Source organism: Loxodonta africana, chromosome 14, assembly GCF_030014295.1.
Source record: "Loxodonta africana isolate mLoxAfr1 chromosome 14, mLoxAfr1.hap2, whole genome shotgun sequence".
In the NCBI taxonomy this organism is placed as follows: Eukaryota; Metazoa; Chordata; class Mammalia; order Proboscidea; family Elephantidae; genus Loxodonta; species Loxodonta africana.
In genome coordinates this window covers 73,669,953-73,690,335 of record NC_087355.1, presented here as the reverse complement: position 1 = coordinate 73,690,335, position 20,383 = coordinate 73,669,953, and the positions used below count along the sequence as shown (strand labels likewise).

General features: G+C 41.7%; 1 protein-coding gene across 1 annotated transcript in view; it reads right to left on the bottom strand.

Annotated features, from left to right (window-relative positions):
- FER1L6 (fer-1 like family member 6) overlaps positions 1-20,383 on the bottom strand; it is a 121,989-nt gene that overhangs the window by 65,725 nt on the left and 35,881 nt on the right. Inside the window, exons 15-18 of the mRNA XM_003408179.3 lie at positions 16,475-16,565; positions 14,380-14,499; positions 12,122-12,274; positions 3,977-4,154 (exon numbers count right to left, since the gene is read on the bottom strand). Coding sequence (XP_003408227.2) covers positions 3,977-4,154; positions 12,122-12,274; positions 14,380-14,499; positions 16,475-16,565 — 542 coding nt within the window. The remainder of the gene's footprint in view (positions 1-3,976; positions 4,155-12,121; positions 12,275-14,379; positions 14,500-16,474; positions 16,566-20,383) is intronic.

Here is a 20,383-nt window from a genome sequence, read left to right as displayed (position 1 = left end):
GTGTGCAGGTGAGTGTGTGTGACTACGGGTGTGTCCAGACACAAACCAAGGAGAGCACAGCAGCTCCCTCCTCTAGATGGAAATGGAAGCAGTGAAGAAAGGGGACATGGCTGACAATTGTGGGGTCCTTCCTGTGAGCCAGGCACTCTCTTTGGACTTGCACCATGGTGTGTGTTTTAATCCTCACAACAACCCTGTAAAGTAAATATGATTACCCCCAATTTCAGATGAGAAAAATGGTGAACAAAAAGATTTGCAGGATTAATACATGCCAGAGCCTGGATTTGAACTCATTTCTGTACAATTCCAGAATCAACTCCTCTTTCTAAAATATTATATTTTCCTCCCTAATAAATTAGTCTCTCTGTCTCCTGTTTCCACTACTGCAAATGTGTGTGTATGTGTGTATGTGGTTCTGTTGCTGTTGTTAAGTGCCATTGAGTGGGTTCTGACTGATAATGACCCTATGCACAACAGAAACACTGCCCGATCCCGGGCCATCCTCAAAATCGTTGCTAGGTTTAAGCCCGTTGTTGCAGTCACTGTGTCAGTTCATCTCGCTGAGGGTCTTCCTCTTTTTCACTTACCCTCCCTTTACCAGGAAACCCTGGTTGCGCAGTAGGTAAGAGCTATGACTGCTAATCAAAAGGTTGGCCATTCAAATCCACCAGGCCTGAATGAGGTGTTTGCACCTAGCTTAGCAAGCCATAGGGAGCTCTTGAAGGTCTTTGCGCAGGAGCTGTGGATAGCAGAGCAATGCTTAAGCAGGATGAGACCATGAGCCAGGTGAGCAATGGATGGAAGAAGAGGTGCCAGTGGGAGATCAATAGGAGAAAGCACTATCCCTCTGGGTAGGAAGTTTAAGGGCGTATCTAATGCAGTATCGGGGGGATTGAAACGAAGAGGGTGAGAGAAACATTGCAGAAGTTACCGCTACAGAACTTGGCTCCTGACTGGCAGGGAGAGGGGAGGGAGGGCAGAGGGCATCAAAGATGACTCCTCACTTGATTTGCATGAGGCCTGAACAGCTTTCTGTCCCTCCACCACATGCTACTGTTTGGCTACCCAAGACCAGCATGGAGCCTGGAAGTATAGTAGTATATCAGTCCTCACTCTCATCCTGAAAAGCGTTAGAAACTCGAGGTCTGCACACTCCCAAATTAAGTCCATGTACCTGTAAAGCAAGGTTCTCCAAGCTCTGGCCAAATCTCTTAGGAGAACCAGAGAAGCTACTCTTTGGACCCAATTCCAAGTATCCCTGACCCTCCACCTCCACCTCCACATACACCCATAAATCCTACGGTGAACAGGCTGGCTCTTGCTGACAATAAAGCTCCTTAAAATGGCAACAGCAAATAATGGAACGTTCAGCAGATGCACAGGAATTCCCCAATAGGAGTGTGTCTAGAGATAGCCCACCTGATCCCTTGAGATGCTACACAGTTAGGCATAATCCTCAGCTGATGTCTCATCCCCTGAGAACATCCACCAGGGCTCCCAGATACTGCCACACAGACCGTACATGGCACTACTCCAAGGGGGCTCCTTACTTAGTCTAGACTTTTCTCCCCCCCTGAAATGTTGAATCCCTTACCAGGTCTGTTCCCTGAACTAATAAAATAAGCCTCCTCTTTGCTCTCCTCATACTGGGGTGGCTCATCTGTTGTGTATGGAGCTTTCTTGGCTATTACAGACATGTCTGATTGCCCCACTTGACAGCCAGGATCACCTCTTTCTCATCTCTACATTCCCCATGAGTTTCCCACCATGCTTTCTAGACAGTAGGTAAAGACTAATATTTGCCAAATGGAAATTTTTGAAGCATAAAATGGCTAAAGAAACAAGATTCTCCAGCAGGCGTGGGAAGCAGCCAAAGTCCATTCATGCCAGGGGGACACAGCAGAAGAGTTCATTAGGTCCATCCCTGCCAGCACTGAGAAATCAGAGCACAGGGAAAAGTCTTTCCTCTCCTCTCAATTGTTAGTCACTAGGACAGCAAACATGTTTAGTGGGGAAGCTGGTGTAGTGGGGAAAGATGCTGTATTGGGGGTTGAGCCTGGATTCCTCTCAATAGCTGTGACATCATGAGCCAGACTCATCGTCTTTGTCTCTAAACTGGGGTCACCAGCACCTCCCGGGCCACTGGTCAGGGTATGAACTTTGTTGACTTTAAATTAGTAAAATAAAGTCAGGCATTTTGTGCCTTTTTTTTTTCATTCTTGTGCCTTTTTGGGGAGGGGGATCCCTTGGGTCTCTAGAGATAGTGTCTATAGGAATAAAAAGATAATGCAATGTTGTTTCTAAAGGCAGGGTGGAAGGTAGTGGAAAGGAAGCAGTGTTTGGAAATAAGTTTGCTCCATCATTTACTAGCTGTATGATCTTGGGCAATTTCTGAGCATATCTGATATTTACTTTCTTCATCTGTAAAATGAAGAAACCTCCCATGGTTGATGTAAGAACTAAATTGGGTCTTATGCATAATGCACAGGGCACAATGCTTGGCACACGGTAAGTGCCATGCATTTTCCAAAAAGGGACGAGGCTGAGACTTCCTTGCTTTTATGCATTGACATTGGGAGCAGAAACCACGAGCTGGATCATTGGATAAATATCTCCAGGACCTCGTCTTCTCTAATTATTGAGCTACTTCGATTCCATGGGCAGCCAAGGTCCACGAATATCCGAGGAACCTTGAGCAGCACAGGAAAACTGAGTGTGTAGATAATCCTCCAGTGTTTCCAACATGGCACCCAATTCAAAGCACAACCTCAGGAGAAATGAAGGTAAAACGTTCTGCTTTTTCCAGTCTGGTTTTCTCTGGATTCAGCAGCAATAGATCAAATGGAGGTGATTTGGAAACAAAGAAAAATGCAACTGTAAGACATTAATATTTGTGATAAAATTCAAATGGCATGGAAATGTAAACATGATGGCACTCACAGAAAATAATTACACAGAAGAAAGGATTACATAAAGCAGGCTGAATTTTTAGAAGCAGCCAAGAACCAAGCTAGAGAAACATGAGTGGCCACACTTCTACCAATTTCCATCGGGTCATCTGGGAAATGTGAATCAGCCATAAAAAGGAATGAAGTTCTAACACATGTTAGGACATGGATGAACTTTGAAAACATTATGCAAAGTGGAATAAGCCAGATGCAAAAGGACAAAGATTGCATTATCCACTTATACAAAATACCTAGAAAAGGCAAATTCATAGAGACAGAAAGAAATTACCAGGAGCTGGAGGGAGGTAGAAATGGGAGTTATTGCTTAATGGGTGCAAGGTTTCTGTTTGGGGTGACGAAAAGGTTTTGGAAATAGATGGTAGTGAAGTTTGCACAACATTGTGAATATAATTAATGCCACTGAACTGTACCTTTAAAAAATGGTTAAAATGGCAAATTTTATGTTGTGTATTTTTACCACAATTAAAAAAGAATAAAACCAATGCCATGTAAAAAGAAAAACCTGCTTTAACTCTTCACAAGTCACAGCAGCACAAGAATTTACTGACATTTCATTAAAAGACATCGTTCGCTTAAAATGAAAACTCGTAGAGTCTGTATATAAAGAAGCTCAAATAGCTTTCTCTCCATTACATAACATAACATAACATAACATAACATAACATAACATAACATAACATAACATAACATAACATAACATAACATAACATAACATAACATAACATAACACAACACAACACAACACAACATAACATAACATAACATAACATAATATAACATAAAAGCATGCATTTTTATGCCAAATGTTTTTAATGACTTCAGTTCACTCTTTTCTGATGGGACATTGGAAGGTAAGGAAGAAAATTTAGAAACTATATTTAAAAAAGGGCAGATAAGTTGATCCTAAAATAATGTGCCAACAATTCATGCTATGCTCCCCTTATCCTGGATTTCTTAGAAGCCCACCAGTGACATCTAACGGCCCTCTTGCCCAGTGGACATCATACCTTGGTAGAGCAAGTTGTCAGGGGGGTGATTGACAGAAGTCGCTTTGGAGGGTGTTTCTGCTTCATAGCCTATTGGCAAGTTGTCCAAAATGGCACTAGAGTGTCTGATGGAACCCAGCCACAGGTACACGTCCACTTTCGCTTGCACTGACCAACCAGCTGGCCGTTTTCCAGGAAGCTAAGGAAAAGTTACAGGGAAGACTTCCTTGTTAGTAGGAACCGATTATGGGCCTCGCTCTTTGAGGTCTTTCCTGGGGACCTGGAGAGCTGTTCTCCTCTTATACCAAAGTAAGAGCAATAACCCCAACTGCCACTCACAACTCCAGAGGAGGATCCAGGTTTAGTTGGTCCCGAGGCTTAAATAGGCACTGTGATAAGCACTTCCACGTATTGGATTGCTTAAAGCTAATTAAAAAAAAAAAAGTCATCAATCTCAACTCATGCGACCCCACGTGTTCCAGAGTAGAACAGAGCTCCTTTGGGTTTTTATAGGTAGCTACTAGGAGTTGGAACCAACTTGATGGCATCTAACAACAACATCAACACTCTGATAAAACCCAGTTGCTATCAACCTGACTCCGGCTCATAGCAACTCTTTGTGCGTCAAAGTAGAACTGTGCTCCACAGGGTTTTCAATGGCTGATTGTTCAGAAGTGGATCACCAGGACAACAAAATCAACCTTTTAGTTAGCAGCCAAGTACATTAACTATTTACACCACCCAGGGGCTCCAGTTACTATGGTACCAAAAAACCAACCAAACCCATTGCTGTCGAGTCAATCCCAACTCATAGCGACCCTACAGGACAGAGTAGAACTGCCCCATAGGGTTTCCAAGGAGCACCTGGTGGATTTGAACTGCCAACCTTTTGGTTAGCAGCTGTAGCTCTTAACCACTACACCACCAGGGTTTCTGCCAGGTACTATGATAGCCCCTGTTTCATAGATGAGGAAACTCAGGCTCAGAGAGGTTAAATGAGTTGCCTACGATCACTCAGTTTTAAGTGACAAAGCCAGGACTCGAACCCAGGAGAGATGAGTCCGAATGTAGACTCTAGAATCTAAACCCTCATAGCCTGCCTTTTCCTCACCCTGAAGTGAAATCTCCTTCCCTGGAGCTTCCAGCTACCAGTTACAGTCCTATCTCTGGTTTGCTCAGAAGGACTCAAATGTTTCTATACGTCAGACATTGAAGAAACCTACCTCTCCCTCCCATGTCCTTTCTTCTTTGACTAAATACCTCTACTTCTTCCTTCAGCCCTTCTTCATGCAGCATGGTTTCAAATTTCTTTGCTATACCTCTTTCTCTCCTTTGAATATACTCTGATTTGTATATATATTTATGCACGTTTGAACTTCTACATTTATGTGTGTATCGGTATGTGTGGTGTGAGTCTGTGTATGGGGGCATGTGTGTGCATGTGCATGTATGTGTGTGTGTATATGTGTGCATGTATTCTCAAGATTTGAAGAACACAACTCCACATAGTGCTGCTCCTTTTAACTCAGTAGCCAGGATTAGGGGACTCCCTGCTGCCATCTAAGGAGGCCTAGGCTCCAGACTTGGCTGTGTTCAGGAGGCTGACAAGGCCATCATTCTGAGAGTGGTCTGGGGCACTTGAGACATCTCTGCCTCTTCAGATTTTGTTGACTCTTCTAAATGCCTCTTCCTAGTGTTTCTTATAGGATAAGTGTTTCTTTTAGGATGTCCCTGGAGAAGGGCATCATGCTTCATAAAGCACAGGGTCAGCGGAAAAGAGGAAGACCCTCAATGAGGTGGATTGACACAGTGGCTGCAACAATGGGCTCAAGCATAACAACGATTATAGGATGGCACAGGACTGGGCAGTGTTTCATTCTGTTGTGCGTAGAGTCGCTAGGAGTCGGAGCTGACGCGACGGCACCTGACAACAACAGTGCTTCTTAGGGTTTCCCACCAGTAATTTCCCCTTCCTTCAGCACCACCCCTTTTCCACAGAGAATCACAGAATCCTGTTAAGAGAGACCAGAACCTGCTTCAACAATTTCCAAGGCAGCCCTGGAGAGCCCCTAGATCCAACATTGAGCCTATTTAGCTTGCTATTTGGAAAGTTCCTAAATAGATTTTAGCAACTCATTTCAGCAACAGCTTCAAAGGCCAATAGACCATTGCTGAGGGAGTGGGAGCAGGGGCCACCAGAGTGGCTAAGACATAGTCCCAGCCCTCCCTCCATGAGCTCATGTTCAGACAAGAAGATTGTTATAGATTGACTTGTGTTCCCCCCAAAATACTTGCTGAAATTCTAACCTCCATATCTGTAAAAGGAGCCCTGGTGGTTCAGTAGTTAAAAGCTTGTCTGCTAACCAAAAGGTCAGCAGTTTGAATCCACTAACCCTCCTTGGAAACCCTATGGAGCAGTTCTACTCTGTTCCATAGGTCGCTATGAGTTAGAATCGACTCAGTGGCAATGGGTTTGGCTTGGTTTTTTGGTTAAATACAATCTTGTTTGAAAATGGGTCATACCAGAGTAGGGTGGGTCCTAAACTACTTCTGAGCTATGAAAAGAGCAGAAGAGACACAGAGACACACACACAGGGAAGACAGGCACCCAGGCATGCCAAGGAACTTCCAGGCACTCTGGGGTTACTGACAAGGAAGAACCTTCCCTGGAGCCATCCCTGAATTCGGACTTTTCTCCAGAACTGTGAGAAAATAGATTTCTGTCCCTTAAAGTCACCCGCTCATGGTATTTCTGCTAGAGCAGCACTAGGAAACTAAGGCAGAGACTGACTTATATTCACTTATTCACATGCAAGGCCAAGTGTAACAGAGAAAATGCTAAGGGGGGGTGGGGGAGAGAAGAAATAGCAGGTATTTCCATCTTTTCTTTACGACTCAAGTATATAGCTGTGCCTCAAACAACACTTTGGAGTTGGCCCAGTAGAGAAGGCATCTGGGAAGAGGGAAGTGTTTGGGCACAGACATGGTGACAGGAACTAATAGCAATAATATGAGCTAATACTTAGTGAGTACTTACATTGTGCCGGGAACAGTGCTGAGAGCTTTCAGAAAAGAAGGAATTGCAACCAGTGAGCATAAGAGCTGTGGCAGAAGATGGCATGGATGAGACTGAAGAGCCCTTTCACTATGTGGAGGAATATGGATTTTATTCTTATTCTTCAGGGAGGAGATGCCATTAGTTATTCAGCTCGATAAACAAATCATTACTGAGCCTTTAAAGTCATTTTCTTTGGATGAAAGCAACTATTCTGCAGCCTGAAAATTGTTTAATTGTAAGAAGACAGATACTCCTCAATTTATCATTTCTGTGATAATAGTAATAGCTAAAATATATCAAACACTTGGTTCAATAAAACAAATATTTATTGAGAACCTACGCTCATTTTCTTGTAATCAAAGTAATCATTCTGCCATTTGTAGACATCACTAGGACATCAATTCACAGGGCTAGTCTGATATTTTTTACTCCTATGGGTTCACAGTGAGATTTTCAGTATTTGGCATCCAGAAAGCATTCGATAAATAGTTGTTGAATGAATAGCCCTTTATTTCTTTTTTCTAATAATAATAAAATTTAACATGTGTTGAGCACTTACATTGTTCCAGGGCCTGTCCTAAGGTTCATCTGTACACACAAAATTTTCTAATTCCTGTATAATAATAACAAGTCATAGGTTATCATTAATCCTCACAATAATTCTAAAACGTAGATGTTTTCATTATATACACTTTTAAGGTGAAGAAACAGAAGCTCGGAGAGGTTAAGACAATTGTGCAAGGTCACAGAGTAAGGCAGAGACAGAGCCAAGACTCAAACCCAGTTCTACCTTGCTCCAGAGACCATATTCCTGACCAGTGCTCCTTACACACACACCACAGCGTACGAATCGCCTGGGCATCTGGTTAAAATGCCAACAGGTCTGGGATAGAGTTTGAGAGTCTGCACTTCTCCCTGTTGATGCTGATCCTGTGGTCTGCAGACCACAGTTTTAAGTACTTAAGCAACAAGACTCTTAACTTACTGTGTGACATTGCCCCAAGCAAGTCAGATATTATTCACTCCTTAAAGTAAAAAACAGAAACAACAGGAAAAAGCATTATCCATTTCTACTGCCTCAAAAACAAATGTGTGTGTGTCAACTCATGTTTAGAAACAAAACTCAGCTAACATCTTGTGAAAGTGTTACATATGAACCACTGCTGCAATCCTCAAGTCTGCAGCTCCTACATTTTTTTAATACACAAGTTTAAATTGCTTACAAGATGATGTAGAGTCTTTCACCTAAGTATTCAAACGGGAATTCACCCATTACCGAACACCTCCCTAAGGGCTTTCAAAAAACATCCCATTTTTAATTTCATATGCACTTCCAGCCTGATGAGCATCTTCCTCACCTTCTCCCTGACCAGCCACAAAAAGTTCTCTCTGTTGAGAATAGCATGGTAAAGTAGGAGAAAAACCACTACAGAAAAATAATGAAAGAATGCAAAAGTACATCAAAACTATGATCACCAGAGTATGAAAATTACATGCAACAGGATACTAAACTCTTAGCCTCTCCCACCCCCTACCCACCTCCCCGGGGATCCTGGTCCATGCCAACTAAGTTTAAAGGAAGAGGAAATCTTTGCAAGTCAGAGAGAGGAGAGAAAGATGACCATTCACATAAACTGTGTTAGAGCTGGTCAATCAACATCAGTAAGAGAATGGCTTCTTTGTCTTGTAGATGTTTCACTTTGTGGCATGACCCAAAAAGATGTCTTTCAGCCACCACTTCCAGCTGTACACTAGGGAAAACTGGTGGATAGCTAGAGGCCAGAGAAGAAGAGACTGGACTCAAGGGCATGGACAGTAGATAGAATAGGATAGGGATGGAGACGAGAATGAAATGGGGCTCTCTGGATCCTACCTGGGGTTGACTCAGCACAGAGAGGTGACTAAAGGAGAAGAAAAAGGAAGGTTAAGCACCACCTCTGGGCTCCTAGTGTATCTGGCTCAGTCCATAGGAAGGTTTTCCGTTTGGTAACGAATATCCTTTTCCACTTTCTGGCCATTAGAGGTATAGTGGGATGAGATTGAAAGGGGACAACTTTGGTTTTTGGATGGTGGAATTGGAAAGAGTTTTGAAAATTCCATGCAATATCTTAAGTAGCATTATAAATAGATTTAAATTAGGGGAGAAAAAAAAAAAACCAAGGAACTTGGTACCATGAAACCGTGGTTGCAGTCACAAATTTTCCATCACTGAGCCACATGGCTTCAAACTAGGCACCTGTTTCCTCCTTTGTAAAACAAAGAAGCTACAACAGATTAATATTTCCCAAACTGGGCCCCTAGGAACAGTGGCTTCTTAATACTTGTAAATAGCTATTCTGGATGAATAAGCTTGGCAGGTGTGGTTTTAAAAACAATATTTCCTGACCACAAGATTTCTCTGAGCATTAGAGGACTAGTTAACGGGTATTATGAAACTCTAAAAGAAGGCTACAGCCACAGCCTCCTAAATGCATGTGAGCATGGAATGTTTAACGAAGCCACTCAAAGGACAGACGTTTCATGTACTATACTTTGAGAAATTAGAGATTTACTTTCTGTGCCCTGTCTTACGCCGCTTCCTAATTCCCAGCTCAGAAGCTCAAGTGAGTGGCAGATGTGTATTTTGTCCCCCTGGTACAGCCCTTGCTCTTTTCATCCAGTGAGGAGAAAAAGGGATAAAGTGAGGAAGTGGGCAAGAGTCACAAAGCACAGGTGACAATCAAAACAGGAATGAAATTCATTTTGCTGCATCAGCTTATCAAGATGTTTCATCATGTCAGTACAATTGAATTCAACAGAGATCTAGAAAGCTATCGCCCAAAGCAATCCCAACGGCCAAAGGAAAATACAGATAAAGAAGTAATTCAAGCTTTACAGACATATTGATAAAGAGTAATATACAGATGACAAATGCCACAGGCAAAGGTTCTGGATTCTCAGCTACGTCTATCCTCTGGCTTTGTTTGACAGCTGCTCTTTGTTCTAATTTTAAATAGTGGCAGAATTCATCAAAATATTTAGGAGGGCGTAACAGTCTACCAATTTTCTAGCATTTTTAGCACAGAGCCTTCTGAAATAATTCATTTTTAAGACAGATTTTTCTTGCCACCCCAGCATTCCTTGGCTGGAAAAAGTTGAAGAAAAATTCTAATGGTTATGGTGAATGACTTGGGTAAAATTTTCTTTTTATAGTTTTACAGGAGAGGGTTTATAAAAAGCATTTTAGATATCTGACAAAAAATAATACACAGAGTCAAAAACAACTCAATGGATATGAAGAATGCCCCCCCAATCCAAAAACGTCCCCTGGCAAGTTGGATGTTCTTTTATTTATTTTAACTTGATTCTTTCCCATAATTTATAATTTTTCATAGTGTTGAGTCGTTGCCCTGGCACCCTGCAAAGGCGACCAATGAGGTGTTTGTTTTTTTAAGTATCATTATGACCTCATAGATTTCTTTTGTTGTGGTAAAAATATGTACTTTTTTAATGTCAGTGTTTATTGAGCGGTGACTGTGGGTGATATCCAACTCTGTCCTTTACATGCCTTTATCCACTTCATTCTCACAACCATCTCCATTTGACAGGTGAAGAATGGGAGCCACAGAGATGGCAGGAACTTACCCATAGTCATACAGCTAGCGAATAGTGGCCCTGGAATTCCAATCCAGATCTGCCATATTTCAAAGTCCATACTTTAAACCATTGCCCCAAACTGCCCTTCACGCTCAGTAGTAAGAGCACTTCCATCTGCAACACTTAGCAATCACACCTACAGTAGAATCTAGCAGTTGAATGGCAAATATAATGTAATATAAATCACTGACCCCCACCATATTCTTATCAAATAGATATCCAGCCTCTGTTGACATCTTAAGTGGTGGGGACCCATTATGGACTTCCACTTAGGGAACTATTTCCCTGTAATGTCTATCACGGCACCTGGTTCTATCTTCTGGAAACACACACACATTCTACCATCATCCACATGGTAGTCCTATAAACACTTACAGGTCTCCAGGTCTCTACCATACTGTTAAATCACTCCTCAGCTAAGCGCTTCTATCCTTTCATCCCTTCCTTATATGGCATGGCATGTTTTGAGCACACACTCTCTCTCTCTCTCTCTCTCTCTCTGAGGTAGTAGAAGAATAATTATGCTATAGCCATAAACCAGAACTAAAATTGGTAGGATAGCCTACCATGAGGTGGAAAAAATTAATCAGTCAAACCATAATCTTGGTGCCAGTCACTGGTGAGAGTTGAACCTTTGGATCACTTTTTTCCCCTAATTTTTCTCATGTCTACCTATCATGATAGAAATGACTTTGTAGTGGAAGTAAAATACCAAGGATCTGTAAGGACGACTCCAATCTTGAGTTAGAGACAGTATAATTCAACCAAAGACAGTCTCTATGGGGACTCATTCACCAAAGATTTCGGGATCCTGCCTGCATGAAGGATGCTGGAACCCCAGGTCAAAAGGACTATTGTATATCCACAATTTAATTAATTCAGCTAGCAGTTCTATGGAATTTTCCTCTCCTCTTGTAATTTCCTTTGAAATCCATGAAAAAATGTAGATATTCTCCCTTGAAAAGATGTCATGGATGAATAACACAAAAGAAAAAATAATGAGAAAATGGATAGAAAAAATGTTCATTCTTACTAGTAACCAAAGAAATAAAAATTAAAGTGGCCTTTTGGTTTACCCACTAGATTAACAAAGAAATTTATATATGTCTGGTGATGTAGTAATTGGAAAATACTCAGACACAAGATAGAGCAAAGTTTTCCAGTTGTCGCCATGTCTTTGAAAGCACTGGAGAGGAATCAGAGAGGTGGACACACAGTAGAAAGGCTCAGCCACCCAGGAAATCAGTGGTTTCTTGTCTTGTAGTCAAAGTCTACTGAGTCATGCTGACCTCGTGTGTGTCAGAGTAGAAGTGTGCGCCATAGGATCTTCAATGCCTGATTTTTCGGAAGTAGACTGTCCACCTGAGGGGCCTCTGGGTGGACTTAAACCTTCAACCTTTTGATTAGGAGCTGAGCACATTAACCGTTTACACCACCCAGAGACTCCACAGCCAAAACTAATGCAGACTTACTTTGAGGAAATGAGTTTTTATCTTCCCGCAGTGTTTGCCCATTTGCTCTCTGACAGGGGAATAGAGCAGGTCTCTGGAGGTGATGCGGGTGTATGCCACTCTCTTGTTGTTGCTCAGCATCCAAATGAAGACATCAGGGATGGTGTGCTGTGGCTGTGGAATGGAGGAGAATGGGATGTGATAGGTATTCAACAAGTACATGTCCAGAGTTCTATCCTGAAACAGACCCTCTTCTCCTGCAACACAAATTTTTTTACTTAAAACACCTTTGCCACCAAGCAAGTTAAGTGTAGCTTCCTGGATAAGAGAAAGCTTTCAGTCATGAATTAGCAGTACATGTAAACCCCATATGCCAAATTACTCATTGTGCTTTGAGGATATACAAGTTGGAGACATGATTGGTGGATAGGTGGTCTACTCTTTTCCATCTGTAGAACAAAACATTTCTCCACAATCTTTTTTTTTTTAACTCTTGGAATTAATTATTTAAACTGAAAAATTGCAGCCCATCTGGAACATGGGAGAATGAAGAAAACCAAAGACACAAGAGAAAGATTAGTCTAAAAGACTAATGGATCACAATTACCACAGCCTCCACCACCCTGAGTTCAGCACAACTAGATTGTGCCCAGCTACCACCACTGACTACTCTGACAGGGATTACAATAGAGATTCCCGGACAGAACTGGAGAAAAAGTAGAACAAAATTCTAACTCACAAAAGAAGACCAAACTTACTGGTCTGACAGAGACTGGAGAAACCCCAAGAGTATGGCCCCTGGACACCCTTTTAACTCAGTACTGAAGTTACTCCTGAGGTTTATCCTTCAGCCAAAGATTAGACAGACCCATAAAACAAACAATAATACTTGTAGCTCAACGATCTATATGAGGCTAAATGGGCACACCAGCCCAGGGGCAAAGACTAGAAGGCAACGAGGGAGAGGAAAACTGGACAAATGGAAATGGGGAAGCCAAGGTCGAGAATGGCAGAGTGTTGATACATCACAGGGTTGGCAACCAATGTCACGAAATAATATGTGTATTAATGTTTAATGAGAAACTAATTTGTTCTATAAACCTTCATCTAAAGCACAATTTTAAAAAAAAAAAAAAAAGGTTAATAAATCAAAGAATCATACCTCTTCAGAGCCAGGTAACATTTCCAGAACATTCAAGCAAAATAACAAAAATGAAAATTCACGAACGCCTTTCCATTTGCACTTTAAGCAATGGAAAACAATTCTACAAGGGACTTAATACCTAAAATGTGATTGCCAAGTATTTTAGCTCCATTTTAGGTGGTTATTCAGAAGAAACTTGACTAAATTGCACCGAAAAACTAGACTTTAAAGTGAGCTAATCAAGGCTGGAATTACAGAACTCCCTGCCAAGTGGTCCATTACTTGTGCGTGTTTGAAATGCACATTTCTGAACCAATATAACTACCAAAGCAAAAAGGAGGTATGTTGTCAGAAACTAGGCTTTGTCCTTACTGGACTGGAAGCAGATGCTTCTTCTAACCTGTAACACTAGGGTATAATTGGTATCCAAAGAGGGCCATCCCTTCTCTTGGTATGGAATACAGACCACTGGTATGGAGGTTTCCCTGGCCACAGAGTCTTCAGTCACAGACCTGAAGCTTCAATGTCTGGTTTGAACTTTCGAGTGTGTCTTAACATTCCTGCATCAACTCCCTGCCTGTCTCACTGGTTGTTACGCTTCCGGGGAATGATTGATAACGTGACAAGAAACCAACTTTCAGGAATAACAGAAGTGGTAAATCTGTGCTTTCCCTGAAACCTCCTTACACAAAGCCCAACTTAAGAAGCTTCTACAAATTCTCAGGCTTCAAGAAGTAGCTCCTGTACCTGACAGATGCAAACATGAAGACCTTTCTAGATCATTTAGTAGTCACCAGAAGACACCGCTTACAACTAACTTTAAAAATGACAAGCTGTTTTGAACTTTACTGGACTTGGATTTAAATCTTCTTACAGTTGAAAACTTACCAAGGGACAGTGCTTATTTGGACTTTTCTTGAATCCACCAGGGAACATGCTTTGCATTTCTGCTGAACCCGCATGATTTGTAAGAAATCAATAAAGCTGTATGCGTTTGGCTTAATTTAAAAATCTCTCTCACCCCTAAACTAATAGTGCCAGCTCAGCTCAGCAGCTCATGGGGAAAAAACAGCGTTCTATCTTTCGTTCCTTGGGTCTAATTTTGCAAATGAGGTTTGCCTTTAGAATTGATTACCTCATCAACAAGGAAGCGGATCTTTTCCACAAAGCCTTGGGCTTTGGAGATCATTTCATCAAGAGATAACTTCTGCTGCTGTTGCTGAATGATCCCTTTTGCCTCCTTGGTCATTGCCTCCTAAAACAAGGAAAGAGTCAATGCAGATCTTTTAAAAACCTGGACAGCAAGCACGGTGCTGTGCTGGAGAGTTCCTGATGGTGCTCGTGAGCTCCATCTGAGCTACTCACACAGGCTGTTTCAGGGTCTGCCACTGGGCACACTGCCTGTTTCATAGAAATTTCAAAGAAATATGGAGGCAGTGGATATCATCTTACCTTTAGTTGACATATGGGAAGCTAAGGTCAGAGTTTGCCAAGATCATACAGATTTGTTAGCCCCGACCCAAATTCAGGCTTTCTGATACTTAACAACAACAACAATAATAATAGCAGTTAAAATTCATTAAGCTACAACTCCAAAAATTTAAGCAATTAGTGACCTGATCAGGTTTGTGTTTCAGAAGGACCATGCTGGTTGGGTTGGAAGATGGATTGGAGTACAGCTTCTGCAATAGTCCAGGCCGGAGATCCTAAAGAACTAAGTAATTCTGGGGATGAAGAACTGGAATAAATTCCAGAATTTTTAAGGAGCAGGATCAACAAGACCTGACTGGTCCAACTGGCTGCTTAAGATGATGGATAGGAAGAATTCAAAAACTGATTCCTAAGTTTCTACCTGGAGCAGTAAGTATAGCTGGCAGTGCTAACATAGCTGAAAAGATGATGGGTCCAGTAGGATATAGAGTTTGAGGGGCTGTGAGATGACCAGGTGAGGTGTCTCCAAGGAGGTTGGAAACAGGTTTGGATGTGAGGAGATATAGCTGGGTCACTATAAAGATACTAACGGTTGTTGAAATCATGGACTTTTTCAGGCCAAGGACTGTTGGACAATGAGAAGACACTAGACCTCTGCAGACAATAAGTAATAGATGGACATTGCAGAGACTGAGAAGGCAGTAAGAGTTGCTAAAGAAGGACTATTGTTGCCGTTGAGTGTCATTGAGTCAATTCTGACTCATAGCGACCTCATGTGACAGAGTAGAACTGCCCCATAGGGTTCCCCAGGCTATAACCTTCATGGGAGCATATTGCCAGGTCTTTAATCCTGTGGAGTAGCTGGTGGGTTTGGACCACCAACCTTTCAGTTAGCAGCTGAGTGCTTAACCATTGCACCACCAGAGCAGCTTAAAGAAGAACTAGGGTAAGAGAAAGATCTTATATGCAATGGAAATGTGACATCCCCTCAATGTTCTTGAGGACAGAGGAGAAGTATCCTGGCATAGGAGCAACAATGAGGAGACAGGAGTTAGGAGATGTGGATTTTAGTCTCTGGACCACCATTAACCAGCTGTGACCTTTAGAAAATAGTTTAATCTCTTTGGGCCTCACTTAGATCTTTAAAATCCCCCCTTACAACTCAAGCACTGCATGATTTTTTTTCCTGCAGAATCATCATGGCCTCATATAAGATGTTCCTGGTGCCACTGCTGGAGCTGAAGTTTCGGGACAGGATAATTCAGGGTCAGACTTGGTCTAGCATTTCTCAGTCACCACTCAATCATCAAAGACTGAGCATCTACCAGACACCCAGCACTGTGCAAGGGATCCAGGACACAGAGAGGCACCAAATGCTTCCCTGTTCTCAAGAAGAACATACAAGTCTGGCTTTTCAACTCTTTGCATAATTTTCAATTGCAAGAAAGCAAGAAGAAGAGAATAATCATTTCTTTTGGTCTCTCAGCTTGTGGAACAGCTGGCTGAGGTCTACAGCCCTGGGCAAAATACAACTGTCAAGAAGATAAGCAAGGGGAAAATCCATCAGAATAGGAAGTAGGGCGGGTGGGTTCTTGTAAGGATTAAGTAAATGCAAGTTCATTTCCGACTTGCCCCTGTATAAAAAAAAAAAAATTTTTTTCATGTCTCTACACTGTGCAAATGGATGACCTTTAGAACTTTATCCTCATCTGGTCTATGGACTAATGCCTCATCCATGATGTTTATTTTTAAAGCACATGTGTTAACTCTGTTCAGAGTATAAATAGATGTTCACATACCAGCTCCTGCCAGTAGAGTGTAAGTCGTTTCTTATCTAAAGTAGTTTGGTTCAACATCTTCGGTGTTTTTTCTGCTTCAGAGATAAAGGCACTATAAGGAAAGAATAACAGTTTTACAATCTACTTAGTGAAACTCCATTTATATCATTCCCGGGATTTGCAAATATGCTTTCTGCAATACAACGAGAAAGCTGATAAAGCCACTGAACTGAGGTTTTTAATTTAAGATTATACAATGAGGCACTGACTTTCCTAAACAACAAAATGCAGATTGGAAATGACACTCAGACCCCACTTTAGTTTTGGGAAATGGATATTTGTTTTTCCAGTTTCTTTCAGTATGTATCCATTATGATGGTTTTCAAAACTTGTCATAACAGACGCAAAATAATGTCGTTTTGCTCATCTTATAAATGTAATAGACACCAAAAGCTTCCTGAAAAAAATTGTGTGTAAAGGAAATATTTCAGACTCAATACTGAGATAAGTTCCCACATTTTAAAAACTGTACAAAAGACTGAGTAGTAACATTTGGGAGGATGAAGTTAAAAATGTATTCAAAAGGAAAATGGTAAAGATTATCAATGCAATTTAAGAAGAAATACAAATGGTCAAAAAACTTGAGGAAATAAGATATCGTCCTCATTAGCAATAACTTAGGTGCAAATTAAAATGCATACTGTTTTCACCTTGATAGGTCAGGCAAAGGTTAAAAATTGGTAACATTCAAGGTTGGTGCAGATGCAGGGATATTTTCACTACCCTACTCTATCACAAGCGAGTGTAACTTGTCCCAATGTTTTAGAGGCTATTTGCAGCACCTATCAAAACTTAAATGTACATATAACATGACCCAAATGTTATACTAGAATTCTATCCTTCAAACATAACCCAATTCTGCAAGAATATCTTTACACAGTAATGTTTATAACAGCAAAACAAATGGGAACAATTTAAACACCATTCCAAACCAAGCCAAACCCATTGCCGTCGAGTCGATTCTGACTCATGGCAATCCTATGGGACAGAGTAGAACTGCCCCATAGGGTTTCCAAGGAGCACCTGGTGGATTCAAACTGCCAGTCTTGGTTAGTAGGTGAGCTCTTAGCCACTATGCCACCAGGGTTTCCATTGGTAACTAGTTAAATACATCATAACACATCCACACCATTGACTCTCGAGGATGATCGTTATGCCTGCTGTAGAAAGATGCCTGTGATATATCATCAAGTAAAAAGGAAACCTGCTGAACAAAACGTACACCATGATTTCTTAAGAAATACAGTATTTTTTATGAGTGTGTGTATTGGAATGTGTGTGTTTGCAAATGCACAGAAAAGGGTCCAGGAGGATAAATCAAACTTTTGTCTCTGGAGAGCCCGCTGGAGAGAGGGACTGAAGAGAGAATTGATACACTTGTCCTTTTTTTTTAATTGTGAGCATGTATTTATTGCTTTTGTAATGAAAAAATCAATTGCAAAGGAAACAAAAATGGAAGTCCAAGGAGTCATACCTCCCAATGAAGAGCTCCTTCCCCACCGTTGTCTCTTAGTTTTTAGAAGGAATAAAAAGGATGATACTTTGAGGAGGGAGTCTTGTTGCCCCTCTCCTGCCTTTCACGGAGGTCTGAGGAATTCTACTCCACCTCCCAGGAGGGATCAGCCCAGGGAACAAGGTGTCCGCTTTTGATCTCCCTGTCTTCCTCATAAAACGAAAAACCACACCCAGTGCGGAGGACTCGATCCCAACTCATAGCGACCCTATAGGACAGAAGAGATCTGCCCCCACAGGGTTTTCAAGGAGCGGCTGGTGGATTCGAACTGTCAACTTTCTGGTTAGCAGCTGAGCTCTTAAACACCATACCACCAGGGTCCCCCCTTCCCCATAAAAACCAAACCCATTGCCATCCAGTCTATTCTGACTCATAGCCACCGTAAAGGACAGAGTAGAACTGCCCCATAGGGTTTCCAAGGAGTGCCTGGTAAATTCAAACCACCGACCTTGTAGTTAGCAGCCATAGCTCTTAACCACTATGCCACCAGGGTTTCCCATTCCCCACAGAGGGAGGAATAATTTATTTCATCATAAAAAATTGGAGTAAATGGCCAGCATACATGTTTCCATTCATTCTCTCATTTTCAGACCTAGTCTGCCTGCTGCCTGTGGGCAAACTCCTGACCTCCTGTCCTGTCCCTTCTGGAGTGGGGGGAGGGGGAGAGCCAAGGGGGGAAGTCCAACTGCTCAGCCATGAATGGATGGGAGGGAGCAGGAAGCCCACTTTGACCTTATGTCTGAACTGCTTTCTCAAATCCAGGTTTACTAAATAAAAACGAACATTTTGATCTCTGTCTGATGCTTAGGAATATTTTTTCAGTTAGTTATAAACTTGAAGGAGAAAAGGCCATGAATAACTATCACCCACAAGTAACCCTGGAATATAGAAAAGGTTTTGAGCTAGTAATTTACCTACAAACCATTTTAAAACACATGAGGTAATTACAAAAAAAATTACAAAGGGTTTTAAAAATGCTCAAAGGGAATTGCAGGTGGTACTTACATATCACAGCAGGAGCGGGACTAACATATACTGTTCTTATAATGAAAAACGAAAGAGAATAAAAGTAGAAACAAACATTTTTTTCTTTTTAAAGTAAAAATGGTTGGGTAACTGAGAGATCGAAAAAGAACAACATATAAAGCAGAAGACCAGAATTTAGCTAGTCTTTGTCTACCGCTTTTTTCTCTACATCAAATTAATCTCCACCCCTTTTCTGTTAACTCCGTTATGACAAATTCTCATTTCTGGTCAAGTCTTGACCTAATTTATTTCAAGAGGTAGTTCAAATGTTTCCTAACGTGACAGGCAGCCTCTAATATGGCCCCCGGCAGTCCCTGCCTCCTGGTATTCATGCCCTTGTGTAATCCCCTCTCCTTGAGTGTGGGCTGGACCTAGTAGACTCCTCATAACTAATAGAATTGGTCAAAAGTGAGATGTCACTTCTAAGATTAGCTCATAAAAGGCTGTGACTTCCATCATGCTTGCTTTCCCTCTCCTTGTTCTCAGTGATGAAGTCAGCTGCCATCTTGTGAGCTGCCCTATGGAGAAGTCCACATGGCAAGGATTACAGTGGCCTCTGGCCACCAGCCAGCAATGAACTTGGCCTAATAGCCCATAAGGAACTAAATCCTGCAAATAACTGTGGGTGTGGGCTCGGAAGTGGAGCCTCCCCCAGCTGTGCCTTGAGATGCCTGCAGCCCCAGTAGACACCTTGGTTGTTGCCTGTGAGAGATCCTGAGCCAGGGGACCCAGCTTAGCCACACCTGAATCCCTGACCCACAGAACTCGTGAGATAAGAAATGCTACTGAGGTAAGCCACTAAGTCTGGTGGTAATTTGTTATACAGTTACAGGTAATTAATATACCCTATTTTGGGTTTTTTATTCTATTGTCTACCACCTGGAATAGGAAATCCTAGTGGTCTAGTGGTTACAAGCTGTGGCTGCTAACCAGGAGGTCGGGAGTTTGAATCCACCAGGTGCTCTTTGGAAACTCTATGGGGTAGTTCTACTCTGTCCTATAGGGTTGTCATGAGTCAAAATGGACTTGACGCCAATGGGTTTGGTTTTGGTTTTACCACCTGGAATAAGTCATTATTGGTGCTTACTAATGTGCTATAGGAAAATTTCTACTAAATACTATTTGATATAACTTATCCATCTAATTGTCAAATATCTGTCGAGTGCCTACCAAATGCAAAACACCATGCTGGGCACTAACACTTCTGGCATTTTCCTTGTTTCATAAAGAGTCTCTGTAGTAAATCTTTCTTTCTTTTCATTTTCTCCCCCTTTGGCTTATGTTTTAGTTAAGTGTCAGAATTTAGTATTTAGCCTACAAGTGCCAGCTAA